The sequence below is a fragment of the Channa argus genome, chromosome 11 (genome assembly GCF_033026475.1).
Source record: "Channa argus isolate prfri chromosome 11, Channa argus male v1.0, whole genome shotgun sequence".
In the NCBI taxonomy this organism is placed as follows: Eukaryota; Metazoa; Chordata; class Actinopteri; order Anabantiformes; family Channidae; genus Channa; species Channa argus.
The window spans coordinates 5,665,758-5,688,693 of record NC_090207.1 but is presented as its reverse complement, the minus strand read 5'-3'; the positions used below and the strand labels follow the sequence as shown (position 1 = coordinate 5,688,693).

General features: G+C 39.9%; 2 protein-coding genes across 3 annotated transcripts in view; one reads left to right on the top strand and one right to left on the bottom strand.

Annotated features, from left to right (window-relative positions):
• Nucleotides 1-4,823, top strand: part of tesca (tescalcin a) — a 10,911-nt gene extending 6,088 nt beyond the window's left edge. The window contains exons 5-8 of the mRNA XM_067521024.1: nucleotides 256-317; nucleotides 1,387-1,494; nucleotides 1,585-1,632; nucleotides 1,731-4,823. Coding sequence (XP_067377125.1) covers nucleotides 256-317; nucleotides 1,387-1,494; nucleotides 1,585-1,632; nucleotides 1,731-1,823 — 311 coding nt within the window. The 3' untranslated portion in view covers nucleotides 1,824-4,823. The remainder of the gene's footprint in view (nucleotides 1-255; nucleotides 318-1,386; nucleotides 1,495-1,584; nucleotides 1,633-1,730) is intronic.
• Nucleotides 3,291-22,936, bottom strand: fbxw8 (F-box and WD repeat domain containing 8). Of its 2 annotated transcripts, XM_067521015.1 has the most exons (11): nucleotides 22,327-22,936; nucleotides 22,135-22,239; nucleotides 20,193-20,357; nucleotides 19,801-19,889; nucleotides 16,846-17,003; nucleotides 16,453-16,649; nucleotides 15,798-16,016; nucleotides 9,054-9,181; nucleotides 5,016-5,189; nucleotides 4,475-4,591; nucleotides 3,291-3,743 (listed from the first exon to the last, which is right to left on the bottom strand). In XM_067521015.1, exons 1-11 carry the CDS (start codon nucleotides 22,786-22,788, stop codon nucleotides 3,578-3,580), a joined length of 1,980 nt encoding a protein of 659 aa, XP_067377116.1. In that variant the 5' UTR covers nucleotides 22,789-22,936; the 3' UTR covers nucleotides 3,291-3,577. The 2 variants fall into 2 exon arrangements, with proteins under 2 accessions (XP_067377116.1, XP_067377117.1); XM_067521016.1 differs by lacking the exons at nucleotides 3,291-3,743; nucleotides 4,475-4,591; nucleotides 5,016-5,189 and adding an exon at nucleotides 5,551-8,071.

Here is a 22,936-nt window from a genome sequence, read left to right as displayed (position 1 = left end):
TTTTGTTTTTGTTTTTTTATTACCCATACTTTTTAATAATTACTAGACAAAACCCTACAAACATTAGCTGCTGTTTAAGTATTGTTTAAAACATTTGTAGTGTAGTTTAGTTTTACTGGTACCGATTTTATTTTTGAATCTCTTGAATCCTTCATCTAATTTCAATATCCTCTGGTGTATTAGCAACATCTCTTGATTTGATGATTTAAAAACTTCCTCTGAAATCAGGCTAATCAGTCCGCTCTGTGTTTTCAGTCCTGTTCAACATGCATGACACAGACAATGATGGCACCATCACTCTGGAGGAGTACAGGAAGGTAAGACATCCTCTGAGGTTCTTTTTACACTTTATCATAAAGCTTTCTTTAAAAATATAATTGTGTTATGGAGTACTGGATATAAGTCCTAATTTCATATTTAATTATTTATTAGCCTGTATTACAAATTAGCAGTATTGAAGAGTTTCCTTGGCTTTTAAGTGTAGACACCATTAAGCAAATGTGTGGAAAAGTTAATACTAAACATTCAAAACTGCAATTTGGTTTAAAAAAAAAACCCTCAATCAAAATCCACTTTCTAACTTTGTAAGAGCTTTCAACTGCATCTATGATTTTTCCTTATGATTTGCTTACCAGCTTTTCTCTAGGGGTCAAACTAATATCAGTAAATTGGATTGAATTAAGCAAAATAAATTGTCTTCACACTGTGTTCAATGCATAAGCCATAATTCCCTTTAGCTTTAAGTTGTCTCACCCCAACAAGTGCAACAAAGCTACGTAATGGCAGTGAATCAAGCTGTCGTACAGTGCGGAGAAGATGTACAGTCAGCCAGAATAAGTGAAACCGTGGAGGCGCAGTAGCTTCAGATGTTAAAAATACAAGACGTTTTTTAAATGTATGAACAACTAATTGCATTTGCTGAGTAGTTTTCTTCAACTTTTTCTTTTTGTCGTGTGGAAATGGAAATGCCATTAAAACATTGATGTCGTATTTTAAGACATTTTGAAATAAAAAGAAAACTTCTTTATTTTTTATTTTTTTATACTAGTTTTTATTCAAGTATTCGTAGAATGGTGCAGTAAGAAACACTGGTGATTCAAAAGTTTAATTACTAACATTTCAATTTTAGATGTGGTTTTATTAGTCAGACGAGCTTTAATAAACATAGCTCAAGACCAGAAGAAACCTTTAAGTAGCTTGCATTAATCCAATAGCTTTCTAAATACAAGGGAGTTGTCTCGAGAATGCTGGACAAGCTACTTGTCCTTCCAGTTTCAGTCCTTTAGTAACCGTTGGTAAGAAGTCATCAAACCAGTTGAGCAACAAGACTGACGTTGAAGATTTGAGGCTATTTAGTATTAAAAGGCTGTTCTACTCTCATCCAAGGTAGTAGAGGAGCTTCTGTCAAAAAGTGAAGTCATCGGGCAGGAGGCTGCCAAAGATATAGCAGATGCCGCCATGTTGGAAGTGGCGAACACAAATGTGCCCGAGATGGTAATGTCTCTCACCACAACTATGTGTTATAATAAATTCTCCCAGTCGCATAGTATCTGAAAGAAACCAACGTATTCCTTTGGATTTCAGGGCTCAGATGAAATCTATGGAGGAATAACATTCGAGCACTTTGAACAGGTTTGCCCTCATTTTCTTACTTTAGGATATTAAAAATAAAATTTTATAAATACATTTTTGTAGCTCACTAATGACAATCTTTTGCTATTTGTCCACAGATGTTAAAAGGGCTCGAAATGGAATCTCGGATGTACATTCGCTTTTTGGATGTAAACACTACACCAATTCGCTGTGTGAAATCAACATGTTAAAGGAGTTGTTTTAACGGAACCAAAATGCCAACGTTACTGCTGTTTTTAGCAGAACTATCAGCCCTTAAATGAAACGCAGCTAAACACATTTGTTATACAATATTGTTTGGATAGAAGGGATAACTACTATACTATAACTCCTGTACATTTTTATAGCAAAACTAAATTCTATCTGCTGCTGGCTCATGCAGTTTAAGACTGAAACGGTGAAGTAGTCTGAGTGAGATGATTACGTCTAAAGTTCCATCCATCCTTAAATTATCATGTCCACTTTTTTGCAGGTAAGAGGTGCCGATCCCAGCTTTTATTTTAGGCATTGTGACCCTAAAAGTAGCAAGCGAAACACATACAGTACCTCTCTGAGCTATTCCACAAATCTTTATGTAACCTATATTTACGGTTCCCGTCCAATGAAGTGAGTCATAAGTCATCCGTTATTGCTTACATCCAAAGCATGAGATTGGAGGCACATGCTATTCCTCTGCAGATCCAGAATAGTGACAGTCAGTTCAGAAACTATTCAGACCCTTTCACTCTATGCACATGTTATGGTGCTGTAAAATTAGTTTAAAAATGAGAAAAACCATATCATGATTGGTTAAAAACGGAAAAATAAATGCTTTTGGAATATTTTCAAGTGTATTAAGTCAAAAACGTAAACTCTCAGGGCCTTAATTCCGCATTTTGTAGTTCATAGTTCAGGATTAGCCAGGTGAAGAGCAGTTTTCTGCTTTCTGTCCGGCAAGTTCAGTTTTGTCAACTGACCGCAGAATCTTTTCCCTCATGCATCGAGTCCTTTAAACGCCACGTCCTTTTTATAAAGCTCTGGTGATCGATGTGGTGTTACCTGGTTGGTCATCCTTCCAGCAGGTCCTCCCATCTCTGCAGATGACTTCTGAACCTTTGTTAGTTGTAGTTTACTTTGGTTTGGCCACTTCTTGGATGGTTACTTTGTTTGACCTAAAGGTTAACTCTAGAAGGAAACCTGATCCTAAAGGTTTACAGATATAAGTTCTTTAAAGATCATGGCTTGGTTCTTGTCCGGACATGTAGAATGAATTGTGAAACTGTATTTACACATGTCCAATCAACCAACTTTGCTTCTGGTGGACACAAACAGAAATCGGCTTAGCACCGTTTGGGCTGCAACAGCCAAGGGTCTTGATTCTTCTGTAAAGCTTTTGACTTTTAATACATGCAAATTAATTTCTTTTGTTTTGTAGTTATTTAAAACAAAAGTTTAGGACAAACTGTGCAAAATGATGGCTTTTTAAAGTAACTGCAGTTTTAAAGTTTTAATTATCCGACACACTACGTAGCCAACAACTGCTATTCTACTTATTTTAACTACTGGCAAATCTTTGAATTTGAAAAGATGAATTATTAGTCTAAATACATGTATGACATGATAAAACAAATACATGTTCAACATTACAGCACAAATACTAAAATGAGAAATGTAGTAAATGAGGTAGAAAGTACACTTTTTATTGCTGAGATGTGGCACAGCAGTAGTGACTCTAATCCCAGAAGATAAACATGAATTAAAAATGCATGAATCCTACAAGAATGTTTTTAAAAGTTGTTACTATGAACAACATCCAGTCAGCTGAATTTACACTGAAAATGGCAAATATTTCCTTCCAAAAAGACAGATTTTTACTTGACAATAAAAGGAGACAGTTTGGACAATCGAACTGTTAAAAAGTTGAAAGTTCATATTTTCCGTCTCATTGCCCAAGTCCAATAGCACATCAGTGGGATAGATGGGAGCCAGACAGCCTGTCATAAGGCACCGCCAGACCAATGTTATAGTTGTAGCCATGAGACTCAGTGTAGTCAGACCTACAGATGGGCAGGATGTGGTCCTGTGACAACGCGTCCTCAGAGAAGTCATAATGGCAGATGACCCCCCTGTGTCTGAAGCGTACAAACATTTGTCAACGACATCATTACCCACTTATTTCAGTTTAGGACAACTGTTGAAACAGAAGGCTTGAGAAAGATGCTAAGCAGCAGCAATGGATCATTTTGTAGTTCAAACGGAGCAAAATGGCACTTTATCTGACAGGGATTGTTTCAAAACCTGACTTAAGTCTGTGTTTTTTAATTTACACTTATCAAGCAGCATATCACCAACAAAGGTACATTTGCAACAGAAAGCAGCAAATTGTCTGGGAGATATGGTCTCAGTTGAAAAAGTTGTATTAGTACTGTAGGGAATATTCACCCTTAGAAGAAAGGTGCAATAATTGATATATAGTAAACCTGGAACTACTAGACCATAGCCATGAGTTTAGCTTAGCATGAAGAATGAAAACAGGGGCAACAGCTCAGAATGCAATAAGCCTCTTACCAGGACCTCAGCAGCATTTGCATTTTCAAATCCATACAGAAGGAAAAAAAAAAAAGCCAAGCCTGTGTCCCTCTCTTTCTGGTCTTCATACATAGCAAAGCTGCAAGGTGTTGCTACACATTTACGTTTAAGGAAACGAGCTTGGCATCGTTCTTAATACGAAAGCAAAAAAAAAAAAAAAAAAAATGCATGTATCAAAATATCAAAGCTTTCCTAAAGAATTTATGAGAACCGAGCAGCAACAAGATGGGAGAGGGATGTAGAGAAGACGGAGTTTGGGAGAAAAATAACTGACCTGCGGTGAGCTGTGAGGTCATCGTCTGTAATGCAGGCACCACGTGGAGACTTGTCATCAGGGATGTTGGCGGTTAGTAAGGTGCTGGTGTTGAAGCGTACGTGCCTCACGGGATGCCTGCAAGTCAGATAACACTTTAAGTATAAACAAACAGTAAATTATGCTTTTACCTGTAAATCCTTTGAAATTGTGCATTTTGTTTTTTTTAACAAATGTTTCTTGAAGTCAAAACGATGTGCTCGTCTGCCTGAAAGGTGCATAAAGTCACATTAGTGGTGTTAAGTGTGATCATGCGTGTGCTGCAAAAATGTGTGTGTGTTGCCATGAAATAAACCTATGATTCATTTGAGACAGGAGTCTTAATCATTTAATACAGAAATGACTTGGTTATTGTTATGGGTTTTATACTGTGTCAACGCTAATCTCAAATTCAAAACCCAACTGTACAGTGTCAGAAACAGAGAAGCTCAGTTACTAAAAGGCTTTTTTAGTCTTGCTGAGAGTTTAAACGTCCTCTCAGCCGAGGAAACGGAAATCCCACCTGTTGTGCATCTCCCACAACTTGGCTCCCATCCTCATCTCCCACACACACACCAATCCTTCGCCTCCACCGCTCACGATCTTCCAGTCATCCGTCTGCACTGAGGTGACACCTAGGTGGTGCGCGTACAGGGAAACGACAGAGGAGCCAGTTCGTAGGTCATAGATTCTCACCCTAAATCACAGAGAACAACAAATCCTACGATTAACATACTAAGAACTGGGTTAGTCTGAGTTAGAGACGCTCGGTGGACTGTGTGTTTGTAGGCCGGTAGTATTCTCTGTATCCATGCACTTTGTTTTATATTTGCATGTACTTTTAAAAATTTATCTGACACTAGAGAGATTTGCAACTGTTGAATAAGCAAAGTGAAAACAATAGAATCAGTCATTTGCAGTGCTGCATGGTAATTTGGGATTTGGAGACTGTAACAGAGTGGACAGTTTGTCAATGAGAGCATTCATTTACAGACAAAAGGACACAATTATCACTTTTTCTGTAGAACAGCGTTAGAACTTGCAGCCAAGAGACCAAGGACAACTACAAACTGAAGCTTATGTGCCACTGCAGACTGGAGATCTGACTTCAAACTGTATGTCGTGGCATCTCTGGTGGACCAAGCAGAATTTACAAAAGCAAGTGTGACGAACACTGAGAAGCCCAAAAATAAAGTCAACATGAAGCTGAAGTTACATTACGCTATGGCCAAAACAATTCAGTTACTGGCAACAGCATATTAGGTAGGAGCAAATCAGCAGGAGGCTGTGGAAGCAGCTGTACGTTTAAATATCGGAAAGCAGTTCACATCTCCCCAAATTGAAAACATCTACTGAACGTATTTGAGCAATTTACCGATCCTTTTTAAAACACAGCTAGCTGTGGCCACAAGCAGAAGACTCGCTTTTCTTTTTTAAAACAATTCATTTCTTACTTCACACAACTCTTAGCTGTGTTAATTGTACTGAACGCATTCAAATTTTTATGTATTTCTTTACTTCATCATCTAGATATGCTATATCATTTATGATGACTTTGATATTGTTTTGTTTTTGTTTTTTTAAGTACTCACATTTGTATTAGTGTTTATTATCTGAAACAGGCAATAAGAGCAGGATGTTTGCTTTGCTGGGTTTCATGAGCAACACAAGCCCAAGGGACCTTCAGCTCCATCTGTTGTCATTGTGGCTTTATTGCAGCTGAAAGCATCCAGGACATGACTCCATCCAGCCTCATTCTTCTTCCAAGACTTCATTACCATAATCAAATTCACTTTGGGGACAGATTTAATTTCCACGTCCAAAACTTTTTAAAAGAATCAGAGTAAAATGGCTAAATGGGCACAGTGGACGTGTTGTCTGCAGTTACTTTTAGCTGCTCAGTGGCATTACGTGATGGGAGCACACGTTTTAACAATGAGGGCTGAACATTACTGGCAGACTGCGGGGAACCATAAATCTAATGTTGGAGGCAGCTTCGTCTTCAGCGAGCTGTCAGAGTACAGACTCGTCTTCATTAATCAGGAGGAGCTCCGATAACTCCACAGTTATTTTCCTACAGCCACATGAGGCATTAATCATTAAACACTTCTTAATGCTTGCTAGAAACCAGTGGTTTGGTAAACGCAAATGCTCTTTTTTTGGGCTCTGATACCAAGTCTGTCATCGGATGAAGCTACAGTGTACAGTGTACATTAAGCTACAGTGTAATGTTCAATAAACATGACGCATTGAAATAAATCTGACCCATCGTCTCAAAATTATTTATATGATAAACCTGAAAGTGTAAGGAGGAGAATATGACGGGACAAGATTACAGATCTGGACCTTCTGGGCACAGGCCTGGGGCCCTTGGAGCGAAGCCTCTGAACTGACTATTTATATTATATTATCTTTTTTTGTTAAAAGACACAAAATAATGGCACAGCAACCATGCAACGACAATCCAAAACAGACACAACAGGGCCAAGCACAGTCACAACTTCTATTTTTTTTTTTTTTTGAAATTCACACAGACTCACAAACAAACTAAAACTAACCAACAGTGCATAGATTCTCTAGAGTTAAAGAGGTCTCGCTCCTTTGATTTCTGGAACTACAAAAACCGTCAGCCCACTCGATACCGTTTTAAAGCCCTTTGGCTGCCCGAGTGCACAGTGACCGTACAGTCCAACTGTGCTACAGCTTTTCTGCTTTGCAGACACCCAAATCCTTTATTCCCTAAAAAGAACAAGATCAAGACAAGAATGAATGAACCAGATTCACAAACAATGAAGGATATTTCCTTTTTCTTCATCTGATCTCCAAGAGTTTTCAAAGGACTAAATGATAAAACTGCTACACGCGAGTTTGTAGAGCGCATAATGCTGTTGTGTGTGTTTTATAGCTAAAAACGAAATATTCAGATGGAAATTGTCCATTGGAAGGCACTGAGGTGATTGCATGGCTGAAGACAGCTCAGTTAGTTCTAGTTTGTCAGCTAGTTAGTGTTAACGTCAGCATGCCAACACGCTCATGAGGACACTTAACACGCAGAGGTTTAGCAGCTATAATGTTGAACACGTTCAACATCTTAAGTTTCATTTACTAATTAGACGCCTAATTTTGCACAATGCAAATGACGTCAGAAATTGGATGGCAGCATTGGTCAGCTGGCCTGCCACTCATTTTAAAAAGATCCACAGCTCTAGTGTTATGTTAAAGACAGTTTGAAATGACCAGTAACTGCAAGTATGGCGCACATTCTTGCTACTCGTACTGTATCTATTTTAGCTTTTTGCCCACATCTTTCCTGTTGGTATAGATCTGGCTTTGGTCCAGAGAGCCCTTATCAGGACCCCTCATTTGCTCCCTGGATCTCAAAAACAACAGAGGGACAAAACTCGTTTGGACAAAAAGAAGGGATGCATTAGTCTTTGGCCTGCAGCCACTCTGTCAGAGGGCCAAGATCGCCCACTGTCCCTCGGTCTCCCAGGTTTTCATTTGTCCTTGATTGCGCTCTGCGTCAGCTGGGGCCAAAGTGGAAGAGCCAAGCTGGTGTGTGCGAACAGAACTGCACATCTATCAGAAACCAAAGACCAGAAGTAGAGACAAAAGGAAATGGATAAAGACTCTACCAATGCTCTGGCACGAAAACAACCATTTGAATTCTTCATTCAAATGCTGCTGAATTATTTCTACTAGAATCACAACAATGCTGAGCATTTTCATTTGGCACCTGTAACAACCTCTTTAACTGGGCATTTGACGTCTCCGTGCAGCTGCTAGGAGTCTAGAAACTAGGAAGAAGGGGGAAAAACCTAAACCTAAACAATATGATGTGGCCTGTCTTTCGCTTTAAGCCAACTACTTAACAGCCAGATGGATTTGGTGCTGAATAAAAACAGCGGGGGCAGCTTTGGACGAAGATGCGCCAGGGATTTTTCCTTTCCTGCCAGCTCATACACCACAACCACTCACTAACAAGTGCAGAATAGATGAGAATGGCTCTTTTATGTGTCTTTTCCTCATCTGGACAGCCAGGTTAGCAATGTGTGTGTGCGCATGCATGGCTGTGGGTGTGGTCACTTGAATGGGATCAAGACAGCCAGATTTCTTTTCTTCTAAAGCATTCCAGGTAATGAAGGAGACAGCCAGGCATCCTTCCCATTAAAACACCGAGAGCAAAATGTCTCACTTCTAAATATAAGAAGTCTCCGTCTTCCATTTTCACTAAGCTTTTCAAGGCTTTGTTTCTCAAGGCAACAGATAGATTGAGGTTGACTGTGAGTAATGCACAAATTGAATGGAGCCTTTTCTTCTCACATATTTTCTAAACACCTGTTCTCCACTGCACGTTGCCTGATCTTTCCAGCTTCCTGGATCAGGTGTTGCTGTGGGAAAACTATTTAACAGGCTTTCCTTTCAGCGGAAGTTCTTGGCTCACTTGCAACCATTTGCGATGTTTAAATAAACTGAAGAGTGTCATTATTGGTAAAGTCTGTCCTTGTGCATGATCTTTGTTTATTCTCCATCTGTGTGAATGTGTTGAAGTGAGTCCTACCTCCTGTCTTTGTTTCCGCACACCAGCAGGTGAGGAGGGCTGTCTCTCACGTTGATGCAAGTGAAATCTCCCGGCGAGCTGCCGACACAAACCACAGGTTTGCCCGTCTCTAGGCTGTAGACATGGATCTGAATGGCACAAACACACATACACATTTGTTTTGACATATTCAATTTAGTCAACCTCCCACTGCACAACCATCAAACTTTCAAGACTGGAGCATGACATACTGAGTATAAAGTTAAATCGCCAACTCTTAACTTTTAGATCAAACTTGAAGATTGTATTAAAAAAAATAAAAAATAAAGTTTACAAAGTCCCCAATTTTTGACAATAGAGTAGAATAGTAAGGGTCGAAATAGTAAGATGATTTTTACTCATCAGCTACATGAGGTTCAATAGTGAAAGGCAAATGTTTAGATGCATGGACAAATGCAAATGCAAATCAAAAATGCCTCCTATTGATTTAAATCAGTCCTTGGGAACATCAAGAGAGGGTGGTAATAACCCAAAGGTCAGAGATAATAACCAAAATTTGATATTTAATACAAAATAACACTGGGAGCCAATTAAAAGAGCCTAAAACTGAAGTTGTGCCGGCTGCACTTTGTCCTAGTGATAACATGAGCTGCAGCATTTTGAACCATTTGCAAATGACTTACAGTTTCCAGTAGTAAGACGAGTAAGATAAAGTATTGAAGTCATGAATTGGTTTTTCAGCACAATCTAAAGACGGACTACATATAGGTCTGATATCAGAAGCATTTCATAACTTTAAAATTCGTTTGTGAAAATTCATTTAGAATACAAAATTAGCTACAAGTTTTGACTTGGTTTGTGGTTTTATACTTTACCTTAAGGGTCACAAAGTAAGCCGCAGTGTCTTTACTGTACTATCAGGGCCTAATATCTTCACATTTCAGAGAGGTAAACCTGAGTGTCATCTGCATAAAATGATAAGATATGGTAAAACGAACACTTAAAAATAGCAGCTGTGTCAGATGCCTCAGGCCTTAGCAAATCAATAACATCAACTGTATCAAAGAATGAGCTAAACTTTACATTTTGACAGAACATGACCACATACCTTACTTAATGCCTATGGCTAATGCAATGGGTCTGCAATCAAATATTATCAATCAACTATTAAACTATTGACTGATTCATCTGATTTGCACATGAAAAAAATGACAGTCAGCACTTTGATCTAACAGACATTTATTTTAAACCAATCTGATGGAGTAGTGAAGGCCCAACATAACCAAACACTAATTGTTGTAATTGTAAAAACACTGATATGGCCATTTACACTAAAATCGTTTTTTGCCAGTTATTTGCGTCCTGCCCTAACTGTCCCACAATGGCAGGTTTTTACAGACCAGCAGCATTTAAACGTTGAAGCCAGGAGGGAAAAAAAAACCTATGGGCAAACTTCAATTAAAGTCAGAGATGCACACTGTTGCCTCCGGCTCGATGGCTGCAGCAAACTTCCTTCATGCAAGTTACAATGATGTCATGCCTAATTGGCCAATTAGTAGCTGCTGTTTTGTCGTCCAATTGAGATAGAACAAACCGGATAACCGCCAGGCAAAATTCCTTTTGAATAATTAAGACGATAAAGAGATTAAACCGAAGAGGGCGGGGGAGAAATGGGGAAAGCCAGACGGTAGGAGAGAAAAAACAAAAAAAGAGAGACCAGGAGAGACAGCAACAAAGATGATAAGTTTGAAGAAAGAAAAAAAAAAATGAAGCATGATGTAAGCTTTGAGGAGATGCCAGCAGTTTTTTGTGTCCCTTATTTGGGCCAAGCAGAGCTTTAATTGTGCAGCACCCCAGGGCAAACCCCAAATCACACCGGACTTTGAAATGACAGCTTGATAGGATTTGGACAGAGGAAGAGAGGGGGGGGAAGAGTTGAGAGCGTGTGAGGATGGGGATGCAGAAATGAGGCACAGCCTGCTGTTCTCGATGAATCGTTGCAGTTTTGGGAAGATATTTTTATTAATTACCAGCCTACCTCGCCCACTAAAATGAAAAAAAAAAAAAAAGTCACCGAGGGAGGCAAAAGAGCCGTCATGATAATACTGGGAGCTGTTTAGAGACTACAGCAGTATGTTTTGAGGAAGAATCATGAGAATGATTATAGGGGAGTTGTTAGGTTAATGCAGTCACTGGAGCTCCAGTGTAAGCTAAAGACAAAGGAAACAATAACGGTGGCTTGTACCAGGATGGTAATGTAATTACTCTCTCTGCTTTTAAGAGATGGATCATTTGGCAAGTATGACAGCACTTGTTGGAAACAGTTTGTGTTAAGAGTTGCCTGTTTGTAATTTATCTTAAGTGTCATATCGTGGACCAGGAACAGGAAACCATGCACCATGCAGCAATATCTGTTCGCAGGTTTTGACTGCAGCAGCGGATCTGATTTATGCTTCCACGGGCAAAAGGGATGAGCTCCTCACAATGAAATCACCTGCTGATATGAACGGGTTGAATCAAAACCTGCAGACGCTTGGCTGACTGTGGCCTGCGGTTTCCCTTGCCGGTCATAAACAAAGACAGAGACCAACACACACACACACACACACACACACACACCTAAAACAAATATAGATTTAGAACTACATTTGGTTTAGACACCATGTGTACAAACAGAGATTAGCTGGCTGGACCAGATGCATGACGGAAATACCAAAAACTTGTCTCAAACTCATTCCTAAGTACACAGGATTATTATTTTTATTTCTTTTTTTTGCTTTCTTGCATTTGCATTGGTCTGGTTCATTTGAGCAACAAGAAAACCAAATAACAATGAGTAGTTTTGTTGTGTTAGCTCATTAGTTGTTTATGGTTTATGGTAAACAAAGACCCGAAGAGTAAAGTAAATAAAATGTAGCGAATCCATTGTCATGTTCTGAAACCACATATTGGTATTTTAACTTCCTAAACTTCCTGTTAAAGATGCTATAGGCACTTGCACCTTGAACGCACTGGTGCTATAATGAGCACATGCACTCTGCACAGGAGGCAGTATTATTAGACAGCTGCGTAGGGACTCGTCTTCAGTGAAGGTACTTTCAGTGAGGTAATGATTACTTGGCTCAGATTGCCAGAATATTTCCCCCATGACCTCGGCTACAGGTACAATACAGGTAGTAACAGGGGAATAGTCCCATAGTAGTTGGTTCTCTCCCCTCCCCATGGAGATACTCACTACATATACTGTATATCCCCCTGTGGTCCCCTGACAATATAATGGCCCTGAGAAGAAACCCAGAGATCAAACGTTTTGCAAACACCTTTTTATCATCCCTCCCCAGCCTCTGCTATGCTGATTGTCTATATGTTTAAGGGAAGTAACAGCATTATAATGTAGAGGCCAAATAGCAACGTACATATTCTATATTCACTAATAAAAGATGGCATTCACTGCAACATTCTGGACCAACGACCATTCATTAATGTATGAAAGATCCTGATGGACTGATGTCCTGTTGCTGGCCAGTGACACCTTTTATCACCATCATTTATTCACCATACATCTGTAACTCCCATGTGTGTGCAATCCTGTACATCAAACCTTTCATTTAGCCTCCCATGCACGAGACCAGCCCTCTGAGCTGAAGGCAACGAGTGGATTATATGTTTTTCTAACAGCGCTTGTGATCTGTGGTAGATCTCGGCTGCAGCGGATGAACAGTTTGCCAGTGGAGACGCCAGCTTGTGTTGAACGCCCAGCCACGAGCTGGGTCGATGCCTGGGTGCCCCCCCCCCCCCAGTACACTGGCAAGAAGGAGGCGAGTAGTAATGAGGACCTGGAGACCGGTTTCAACCACACACACACAGACACACCCACTGATAACACTAACAAAGAAGACAAAGCTACATGATAACAAAGCAACATGTAAAAAAGAAAAAGGATACACAACTGTGACAAAGCTGCAGCAAACACATGAGTGAGTCTTAACTGAGTTAACAAAAACATGACAATCTGGTTGAGTTCATTTAAGTCAAATTGTTTCAAATAAAAAAGTTTCACTTGTGTGAGAAAAGATGCGAGATGACATTCTTGGGTGCCACCCTCATGCAATTTGACAGATTTTAATGAAGCATATGTTTCCTTACTAAAGGCCGCATAAAGAAATGTCTTGCTAACTAACGTTTACAGCCAATTTATTCCTTGTCTTCTTCACAGCATGAAACTGACACACATTATACTGTGACAAGCCTGATAGACAGGTTAATTAAATATGTAAAAGATTTTAATTAGTAAGGGAGGTATGTTGTTCATGATTTGGCATATTTAAGAAGCACATTTGGCCACGGCTCACTATGGAAGTAAGAGAGTTTAATAGGAAGAAACTTTTTATGCTCAACTTTCAAAAGATGAATTTAAGAAAGAAAATATTATGTTTAACTGGTTATATAGAGGCAATCAGCCACAACTCCTGAGCTATCTGACGTTATCTAAAAAGATGAGGAGAAATGGACCCAAAAAAAAAACTTGTAAGAAATGAATTACCAACAAATGAATACTAAGTTGGAACAGGTACTATAGAAACAACAAAGTATATTTTAAAAGATGGGATAATAGACCAAAAACTAATAAGCCTTATTAGTTGATTAATGATTTAGTCTATAAAAAGACAGAACATGGAACATTTGATTTCGTCAGATCAACGCTCAGACATACACAACGAGAAACAAAAAAAGAAGAAAAGCTGAAACCTGACTCACCATTTTCCCCCTGAAAATGACTAAACAACATTGTCAAAGTAATACTTTCCTTTTAACCTTCTAATAGTTCCAGCTCTATAATAAAACTGATCTAATAAGACCATTAAAAAAACACCGTGGGTGTTATAAGACACTTTTATCACTCACTCACTGCCTCGCTCCCCTCAGACCACTATGTGGTGCTTTAGCGCTGCCACCGAATCCGTGCAGCAGTATATCAGCTGCGCCTGTCTAATAAGGGTGATGTCAGTGTCGCAGCTGTGCCAAAAACCTGTCAGTCACACAGACACACACACGCACAGAGACACACACAACTTGCATGTGCGACTTGCTGTTTTGAAGCTACCACTTGTCCAGGTCCGGGAGCATGTAAGATCGGCTTTTAGTGCAGTGAGTAAATCATTTTTGGACATTCCCCGTCTAAAGCAGTCTACTTTAGCATTTGGTATCCATTAACATTGCATACAAACATGTAGGCGAAGTGAACTTAAAAAGCATAATGACTGCGGCATAGTTGCGTGCGGATCCCAACAGAGTAGTTTGTCTCATGGCTCTCTGTATTTTCTAAGTAAAGGCTTAAGAGTCAATTAGGTGCATGGGGTCCTTAGAAACACTGTATTATTAGACGCAAACAGACACAGCTCAGGGAACAACACTCGATCAAAGTACACTTAAAGACTGTAGTAATTAGGTGCAAGGCCCAAGGAGGACTTGCCGCTATTTAAGCTAGATATTTCTACTATAAACAAATCCCCTACAGGTACATTACATTCATTTCTAAGGGGATTGAAAGAGTCCAAGGGGATGCAAAGTAATAGTGATCACAGATTTATTTATACAAAGATGAGATGCACTTAGAGAACAGTTTTTGTTTGCGATGCATCTCAAATTTAAATCAGATAGTTGTGCAGAGCAGACGTTTAATTCGCAACAAAAGGAAAATTGTCTTTCACGTTCAAAACGAGGGGAAGCATATTTACTCGGCGTATTTCAGCTATAAGCCAGTACTTAAACTGATAATGGCCAAAAGCCCAAACTAGGCCATTATCCTTGAGATCCTCAATGCTTTTCCACTCAACAAATTGTGTCCCTAGAAGAAAACAAACATCATTTCTCTTGAGCAAAACAAAACATTATGTTGTCCAATTTCCTATTTTTTCATTATGCACCTGTTGAGAGCATAAGCGACCTTGTTAACTCTACTGGAAACCTTTCATTTCAATTAGGAAGGTCTGGGTGGCATTTATTTCTTTATTTATTCATTAATTCTTTGTACATCTAAAATCCAGCTGCAGAGTTACTTCATCACAAATAGGGTTATTTGTCTGAGAGGTACCGATGCAGCTCCATCAATTCAATCAATACAGTTAAGACTGTTATATATACATACCAGCCTGCATGTAATCATTACCGCAGTATGTGAATTAGTGGCAGCTTTTACTCTTTCTCTTGGTAAAGTGCCCTTGGAGTACATGAAAGGTGATTTAAATCAAATGCATTGTTATTTTCGGTAGAAGTAGTAAGAAAGTCATCCACCCAATGGTAAATAATAAATTGACTACTCTTATATAGCTTGTTTACCTTACTAGACAACGCACTGTACAACGGGCCTCTCGTCCACCAATTCACACACAAACTCACACACTGATGGCAAACTGATGGCCAGTCTGATGCAAAGTGCTCGTCTGGCCCGCCCGGACCAACCAGGGGTTCGCGGTCTTGCTGAAGGCCCCCGACTTTGACATTTGAAGCCGGGAAAAGGCCCGGATCTATTGGTACGATCCCCCTGAGAGTACTGGACGACCTGCTGCACCACCTGAGGCACAACTGCCGCCCATGACAACAAAACCCTCTATTTAGCTCTCTAACCAACTTATCTGGTGAAAATCTAGAAACAATGTACTTTCTTGTGGAAGAAGGGACATTTGTTAATATCAGTACAAACACTGACTGGAGGTCAATGATCCACATTCATGTTGATAAAGGAAAAGTGTGCAGAGAACCCACCTTATTCCCTCCATCATGCATGGCCCAACCCGCACGCTTCACCCCAAATGCCACATCAGAGTCGGAGGCATCCAGGCACGTGACAGGATGACCGTAGACGGAGTGCAGTGGCCGTGGCTCATCCTCTCGTGGGTCTAGCAGGTAGACAGTCTCTCCTGCAGCCAGGGCCACCAACGGGCACTGCCGCCTTCTGCCAGGGGCTAAAACTAGGCTTTCGACCTGCCACAAAGACAAGACAGAGAAGACATGTAGCACTGCTCATATACTAGTAGTAAGTACAGGACTTTAATGATTTAACAATTTTATTCATTAATTGGACAATTTAGAAAATGTACAAACCCGCCTAAGACATCCACCAATGTGAAACTTTTTCCATTTTCAAAAGGAGGGACAAACAAATATTCTGCAGTTTTGCCCGATAAATAACTTTTAAAAAACTAAATCTCGATAAAAACTAAGGATCTAAATGATTAATAGTTTCAGCATTAGTACAATTTCCTGGCAGAGACTGTAATGAGAAGGTGTGAAATGCTCCCATCATTTTTAGATGAAAATCACAAGAGGCAAAAGTGTGAAGCTCAACCTGTTAATTAACACAATTATACATCAGTGTGGAGCATTTCCTACATCTGATGAATCAATCTGTCTGACTTACAGCCTTAGGTAGATGAGCCTGGCAGAGTGTCCTCCAGTAGCCTTGATCATCGGCCCAGTCAAGCCGAACGTCAGACCCACCGGCGGAGGCCAGGACTGGACTGTCGCAGCTCAGGGCTAAGGCCTGGATCTTCACAGTGCTCTGGTAGTGGTGGATCGGCTGCCCACCTGTTTCTGTGCTCCAAATGTCCACACAACCTACACAGAAGACAGTTTCAGTCCGTTAGTACTGTACGAATTGCACCGTTTTATATGCAGAGAATAAGGAGACAAGCAGGGAACAAGAGGTGTTTGTGCAGGATGTGCTCCAATAAATAACATCCACACAAACTCTGATGTTTTCTTATCATCAAGAAATGCCCAAAGGTCATCACACACACGCACACACACTTACCATCTTCATAAGCAGCAGCAGCCACTGTGCTGCTGACCTGGACGTGACTAACATGTGGTCTGGGTTCTGTGTTAGCTGACAGGCAGTTCATCTTCAGGTACGAGGCTGTTGAGTCCCAGTGCAGCGTGTCCCACAACCTCACATCACCAGACGTGTACCTGAGATTTATACAGTGCAGCTTCGTTAATTTTACACGCAGTTAAAGTTAAACATTTTGGTTTCTCCGGTTTTGTTGCCCATTTTCCCTCCAACACTGAGAATTTGTCTCTTCAAGAATACCTGACGTCACCCTCTCACTACTGAATCATTTCCCCATTCACACGTTCCTCTTTCACTCACACTGACTGTTGTTTTCTAAAATCTTTGTTATGTGATCTTTCGAGGATTACAGGGGTGTTGTTTGGGCGAAATGGCAACGAATATTTCACCCCATACTAGTGGACCACACACAGCCACGAGTGGAGTCCAGGCTGAAAGAAACTCTGACAAAACCTTTTTGAAATTATGACCCTAATCCTAATTATTTTTGACATATGAGCCTACTTATGACATTTTAATGTTGTAAAAATGCAGCAAGTCAACTTTTTGAATGAACATTCTATGTGATTATCTGTGCTACATTGGAATTCTTCCCAAAGCAAATTAGGAATGACCCAAAATCTGGAATTGCTTTCACTCTTGATTAAGCATTTTTACAGTAAACTAATCAACTATTTAATCTATTGTCTGACAGTCAAAACTTGATATGAAAGATATGAAATTTTCAAATTTATATTCTAAAAAAAAAGGTCAATTCTTTACTTTGGAGTGGATCCAGCCAGACTGTTTTTGCATAATCAATCTTAATAAGCAGTTTTTCAAAAGTTTGCAAAAATGCATTTTTCGCACGTGTAGTACACTGGATATGTATCTTTGGGAAGTAAAACTAGATGTGTAGAAACTGTCGGGCGCTTTTGTCATTTTACAGACAATGATTAGTCCCGGCACGCAGAAAACTCTTAGATAAACTCCCAGATAAACACCAAGATTGAAACAACTATCATGGATTCATTGCACGTTTACTTTTCCTCCCCCACTTGGTCAAACAAGCCCTTTGGGTGCAAACCAACAGACTTCAAATCAAATCCAAAGAATGGCTCACAGTATTCAGTGTAGGGGGTCAACAGAGGTTAACAGCCTCCTCTGTGATTGTAAAGTTTGCATCCAGTAGAGAAATCTCTCATAACTTGCTGTGCTAATGATTTATTGATTTAAAACTACTACACAGAGTAAAAGTGAAATTCTATCCGGCAGCATCTCTTCAGCACACTGGAATCACGTGACTGTTTTCGTGCAACCTTGTACCTCACCTCATTTTAGTGACAGCGCAGCCATCATCTTCCAACAAAGTCACCCTCTCACCCTCTGTTCTGTTCTGTTCTCGACCCCCCACCCCGCTCTCCTTTACTTTTCACCCAAGTCAGCGAGCTCTCACTGTGGGAGACGCCAAAATCCCAGAGTTACCACCTCCACAGATACCATCATGTCTGAGCAAGCATCCGCCTCACCGCCAGAGTGTGTGACACAGTGAAAGAGAGTGTGACAGGGGGTGTACACGTGTGTGTGTGTGTGTGTTTGTCTGTGACTGGCATTGCAGGGTTTGCCAGGAAGTAAACAATGGGAATACACAAATTCACTTAATTGGTACATCACCTCAATGCCAACTCTCAACTGGATATTGATGCTGAATGTTGCCCAATTAAATTATCAAAACTTTTTATGCACAGGAAACTTTGTGCACAGATTTTTAGGAAAACCTCAGTAGATTTGGCTTCGATGTCACTCTGTGACTCCAAGAACTGTTGGGTTAACGAGACAACATCTCCTGTTGCCTTTCAAGTGCCAAATGTCATAATCTTTTCTAATAAGATTGTGTGTATGCGACTGGATCGCTCTTGATTCCTCCTAAATACCATTGATCCTCTTCTAAAACAACTGTTTAACAAAATTAAGTAGTTTCACTAAGATCAATTACCCTTTAAATACTAATAATGGGAAAAGTATTGATATTGCGAATTTGTTAATCCCCCTTGCTACTTGCTTGTCTAGACTGTTTTGGTACTGCGTGTCTTACATGACAAACAATCTCCAATGAGATGAAGCAGGACCAAAGGGAATCTAATCACATTACTCCCTGGAGACACTGCACATCCCTCTGTGGACCCACACAATCTATCACTGTCTCAGCCCAGTTATGTCACAGCAGGTTCAGTTAATTTGACCTGCAATTCACTCTTCCCTCACCAGCTACTGTCAGTAGTAGTAGTAGTAGTAGTAGTAGTGCCATTAGGTGCATTTATTTATACTGTGAAACTGTCCAATTTTTTTTGGGAGTTTTTCGGAAGCAACCTCTAACCACATTTGGAAAATTGTTCAATCCTAACCTGAAATTCTTTATTCTCCACTTTGCTCATATGCAAATGCCTGTCAAAAACATAATTTTTGTCTTATTTTTTTTTTTAAAGATTGCGGTTCTACATTCTGCACCAAAATATCTAAGAAGTTATGTAGTTTAGGATATACGAGAAAACATTTCATGACAATAAATCTGCTTCGTAGTACACAGAGGTCCGTGGTTAAAACACATTTTGGAAAAAAACATTTTTTGTTATTTTGCATATTTATTTTATTCTCATGCATATATCCCTTTTGCAGCTGCTAAATGCATAAAATACTTCATCCCAAGAACAATCAGCCTAATGCTGAAGTTGTCATAACTAAATGGCATATGAGTAAATGTGACATATTCTTAATTAAAAACCAAGAGTCATAAATCAGAACTTTATTATACTGAAGTTTATATGATAAGATATAAAGCTGAGGAGTGACATAACAAGGCAGATTCTTGGACTATGGCAGCAGCAAACACTAATACACATCAGATGTTACCTGCATATTGGAGTCCTTGAAACTCACCCAGCCAAGACAAAGTTGTCACATGAGCTGACATCACACAGCACCTTCCCCAGCTCAAACTGTAGCTGGCTGATGAATCCCACTCGATTCTGGAAATAAAACATTGTCCATTGTGTTACATATTGACATTACGCCAAAATTAGCACATTTTTCACTTGTTTGCACAAGAGTAAACAAGTTTTTCTTTAGAAATCACTGACTGCCATTCTAATAAAATTCCACTTTGAATGCTATTTATTGCATTCTATTATATTAAAGCTAGAGTCATGGATGACAGACATACTGTTTAGTAAATGCTCTAATGTACTTCTGCACTGGCATCTGGTGAGTCAAGGTAATACCTGGACAGGTGTGTTCTTTGTGCAATAAAGTGTGGAAAAGCTCAAGTCTACCTTCCAGTTGGAGCGCAGAGTTTTGGCTGAGTTCCTGCAGTCTCTCAGTGTGCTCTTCCAGCAGGGGGAGTCAGACATGCTGGCATCCTGATGATAACCCTCCCGCGTGCACATCTTAAACCAAAGAACGCCATCCTCTGCAAGGACTCTCCATGCCCTGCTCACCTGGGAGAAGATTGAACAGTCAAACAGTGGATTGAGTCAGAATGCATTACAAGCTTGCAACACATAATTTATTTGCACTTAACGAGTCCGGCAATCTGCCAACGCCGCTCTGTGAAATGTGCTGTAGGGTGGAACATCCACAGAACGTAACTTACTAATCTGTTCTAATTTCAGCTAAATAAGGTGTTAAAGCCTCACTCGGCAATAATACGAGTTCAGGGGAAATGCAGCATTACTGAAAATTAAGGACTTCACTACCAAGAACTCCAAAACAAAAATGTGTGGTCACTTTACAGGACAGGATGCCAAACTGAACAGAGAGACAAAACATTGTCTAAGCATACTAACACAATCCCAGAAAAGAAACCAAAAATGTCACGTTCGCCAAATTTCAACTAGTTAGGGAAGTACACATGTATAACCCAATCCAATCCACTTTATTTATAAAGCACATTTAAAAACTACTGGGTTAACCAAAGGGCTTTACATTGTACAATTAAGAAAAATCTATAAAACCATGTAACCAATAAACAATATATAAAATAAACAAACAAAAAAAAAGCTGATCAGTAGACCCGAGGGATCGAACAGGGGTACTAGGATGGAGAAGTTCTAAAATGGAAGAGGGAACAAGACCCTTAAGAGTCATAAAAACGAACCATAAAATCTTAAAACTCGACTCTAAAATTGACCGGAAGCCAGTAAAAGGACGCTGGCATTGGAGTAATATGCTCTCGCTTCCGAGTGCCGGTAAGCATTCGGGCTGCAGCGTTTTGTACCAGCTGTAAGCGGGAGAGTGATGCCTGACTAACTCCTGCATACAGAGCATTACAATAGTCAATGCATGCAGTGATAAAAGCACGTATAAGGGTTTGAAAATTAAAGGAGGATAAAAACGGTTTTACTTTAGATAAAAGTTGCAATTGGTAAAACCCAGACTTTATAATATTTTTAATCTGTTTATTAAGCATAAAATCAGGGACTATTTTCACACCAAGATTTGTCAACACAGGTTTTACTATTAAAGCTTTCGAACTTCCCACTGCCTTAACCATGTTGAGATATCTCTCTACTTTATGCTGAGAACGTGCTTCAGATGAAAGTATTGCCTAATCATTAGCTTTAGTTAATGTCATCTAGAGAAGTTCTGATGGAAAGGGGTCAACAAAGTAAACTGCATAGCATGTGACCTATCAACAATTTCAGCCAGAAGCAGAGAAAATCTGCCGTTTTATAGCATCTACTCCCCCAAACTAAAACCACAGGGAGCAGGTGAATCAGCGAAGTTTAAGCCCTTTTAGTCTGATGGTTCCAAAGTAAAGGTTCTTTTGGCTCTGGCTCTTGACGTGTGACCACAGTAAAAATGATTCACAGTAAGTGTTTCCATGTGTTACAAGTTCAGAGCTGTTTAAGGAGTCAATTCCCATCCATTCATTTTCTGAAACTGCCTTTGCCAGCTGTCCTTGATAAAAAAGATAGGGTACAATCCAGGACATTTCACAAGTTTATCACAGGATAGTGTCAATTTCCTTCTTGGATAGTATATACCTACTATAAACTGAACTGCAGAAGTAAAACCTTTGCAGCAAAAGAAATATTTATATGTTAAACATCTCAATGGGATATAAGCGTGCAGAAACCATTTTAACAATGTGACGTGGCAGTTTTTCTTTGCAGCTCCTTTTTTTTTTTTTTTTTTTTTGGTTTTGTTTTAGCATTTTAGTAATGTAAAATAACGTAAAGCTTGTGTCAACCAGGTTTTAGTTTAGCAGCTTACCTGGGCACATCGGCCTAGCTCAGTACGGTTAAGATACTGGAATATGTTCAAGGCCAACTCGTACGGTAACTCAACATCAAAGAAGGGAATGTCATTGACGTCATTCTGCAAAAGAAATACATTACAAAAGATAATGTATAACATTACTGAGCGTTCCCTCATCAGCCAACATCATATGTTTTATCCTCATACCAGATCCTGAATGAGCTGGTCAACCAGCTCCTCTTCTTTCTTGGCTTTTCTCTGTGGCTGCAACTGCTGCAGGGAGGTGCTGCAGGCTTGGGTCATGCTCTGATATTGTCTCTTTCTCCTGGTTCTTTCCTCCTGAATCCTGTCCAGCAGGGGACTCGTCCTTCCATCCAGCAAACTACGTGCAAGTGAAACATACTCGGGCTGATCCTCTGACTCTGATGCAGCTTTTTGTCCTTCTCCTCCCTTTTCAGTGCCACCGTGCTCGTCTGGCTTTGAAGAACCACTTGCTTTGTTGAAACAGTTTGAGTCTTCAAAGTAGCTATTTTTCAAGTCTCTCTGACCAGACTGGCCAGGAACATCACAGGAAGAGGAAGAAGCACCGACAAGGCGCTGCGCCTCTTTTTTTCTCGTTAACTCTTGTTTCCAACGCTCCCTGAACGCAACAAGTTCGTCCCCGGCCATTATTCTCAACCATTGTTGACAAAATATAAATTTACAGCGTTAAACGTGGTGTTGAATTACTTTCTCAGCTAGATAAAGCGGTAAAGCGACGCCATGGTACGTCACCAGCCCAAACATGTTAATGTCCTTCTTTATAAACAGTCCGGTG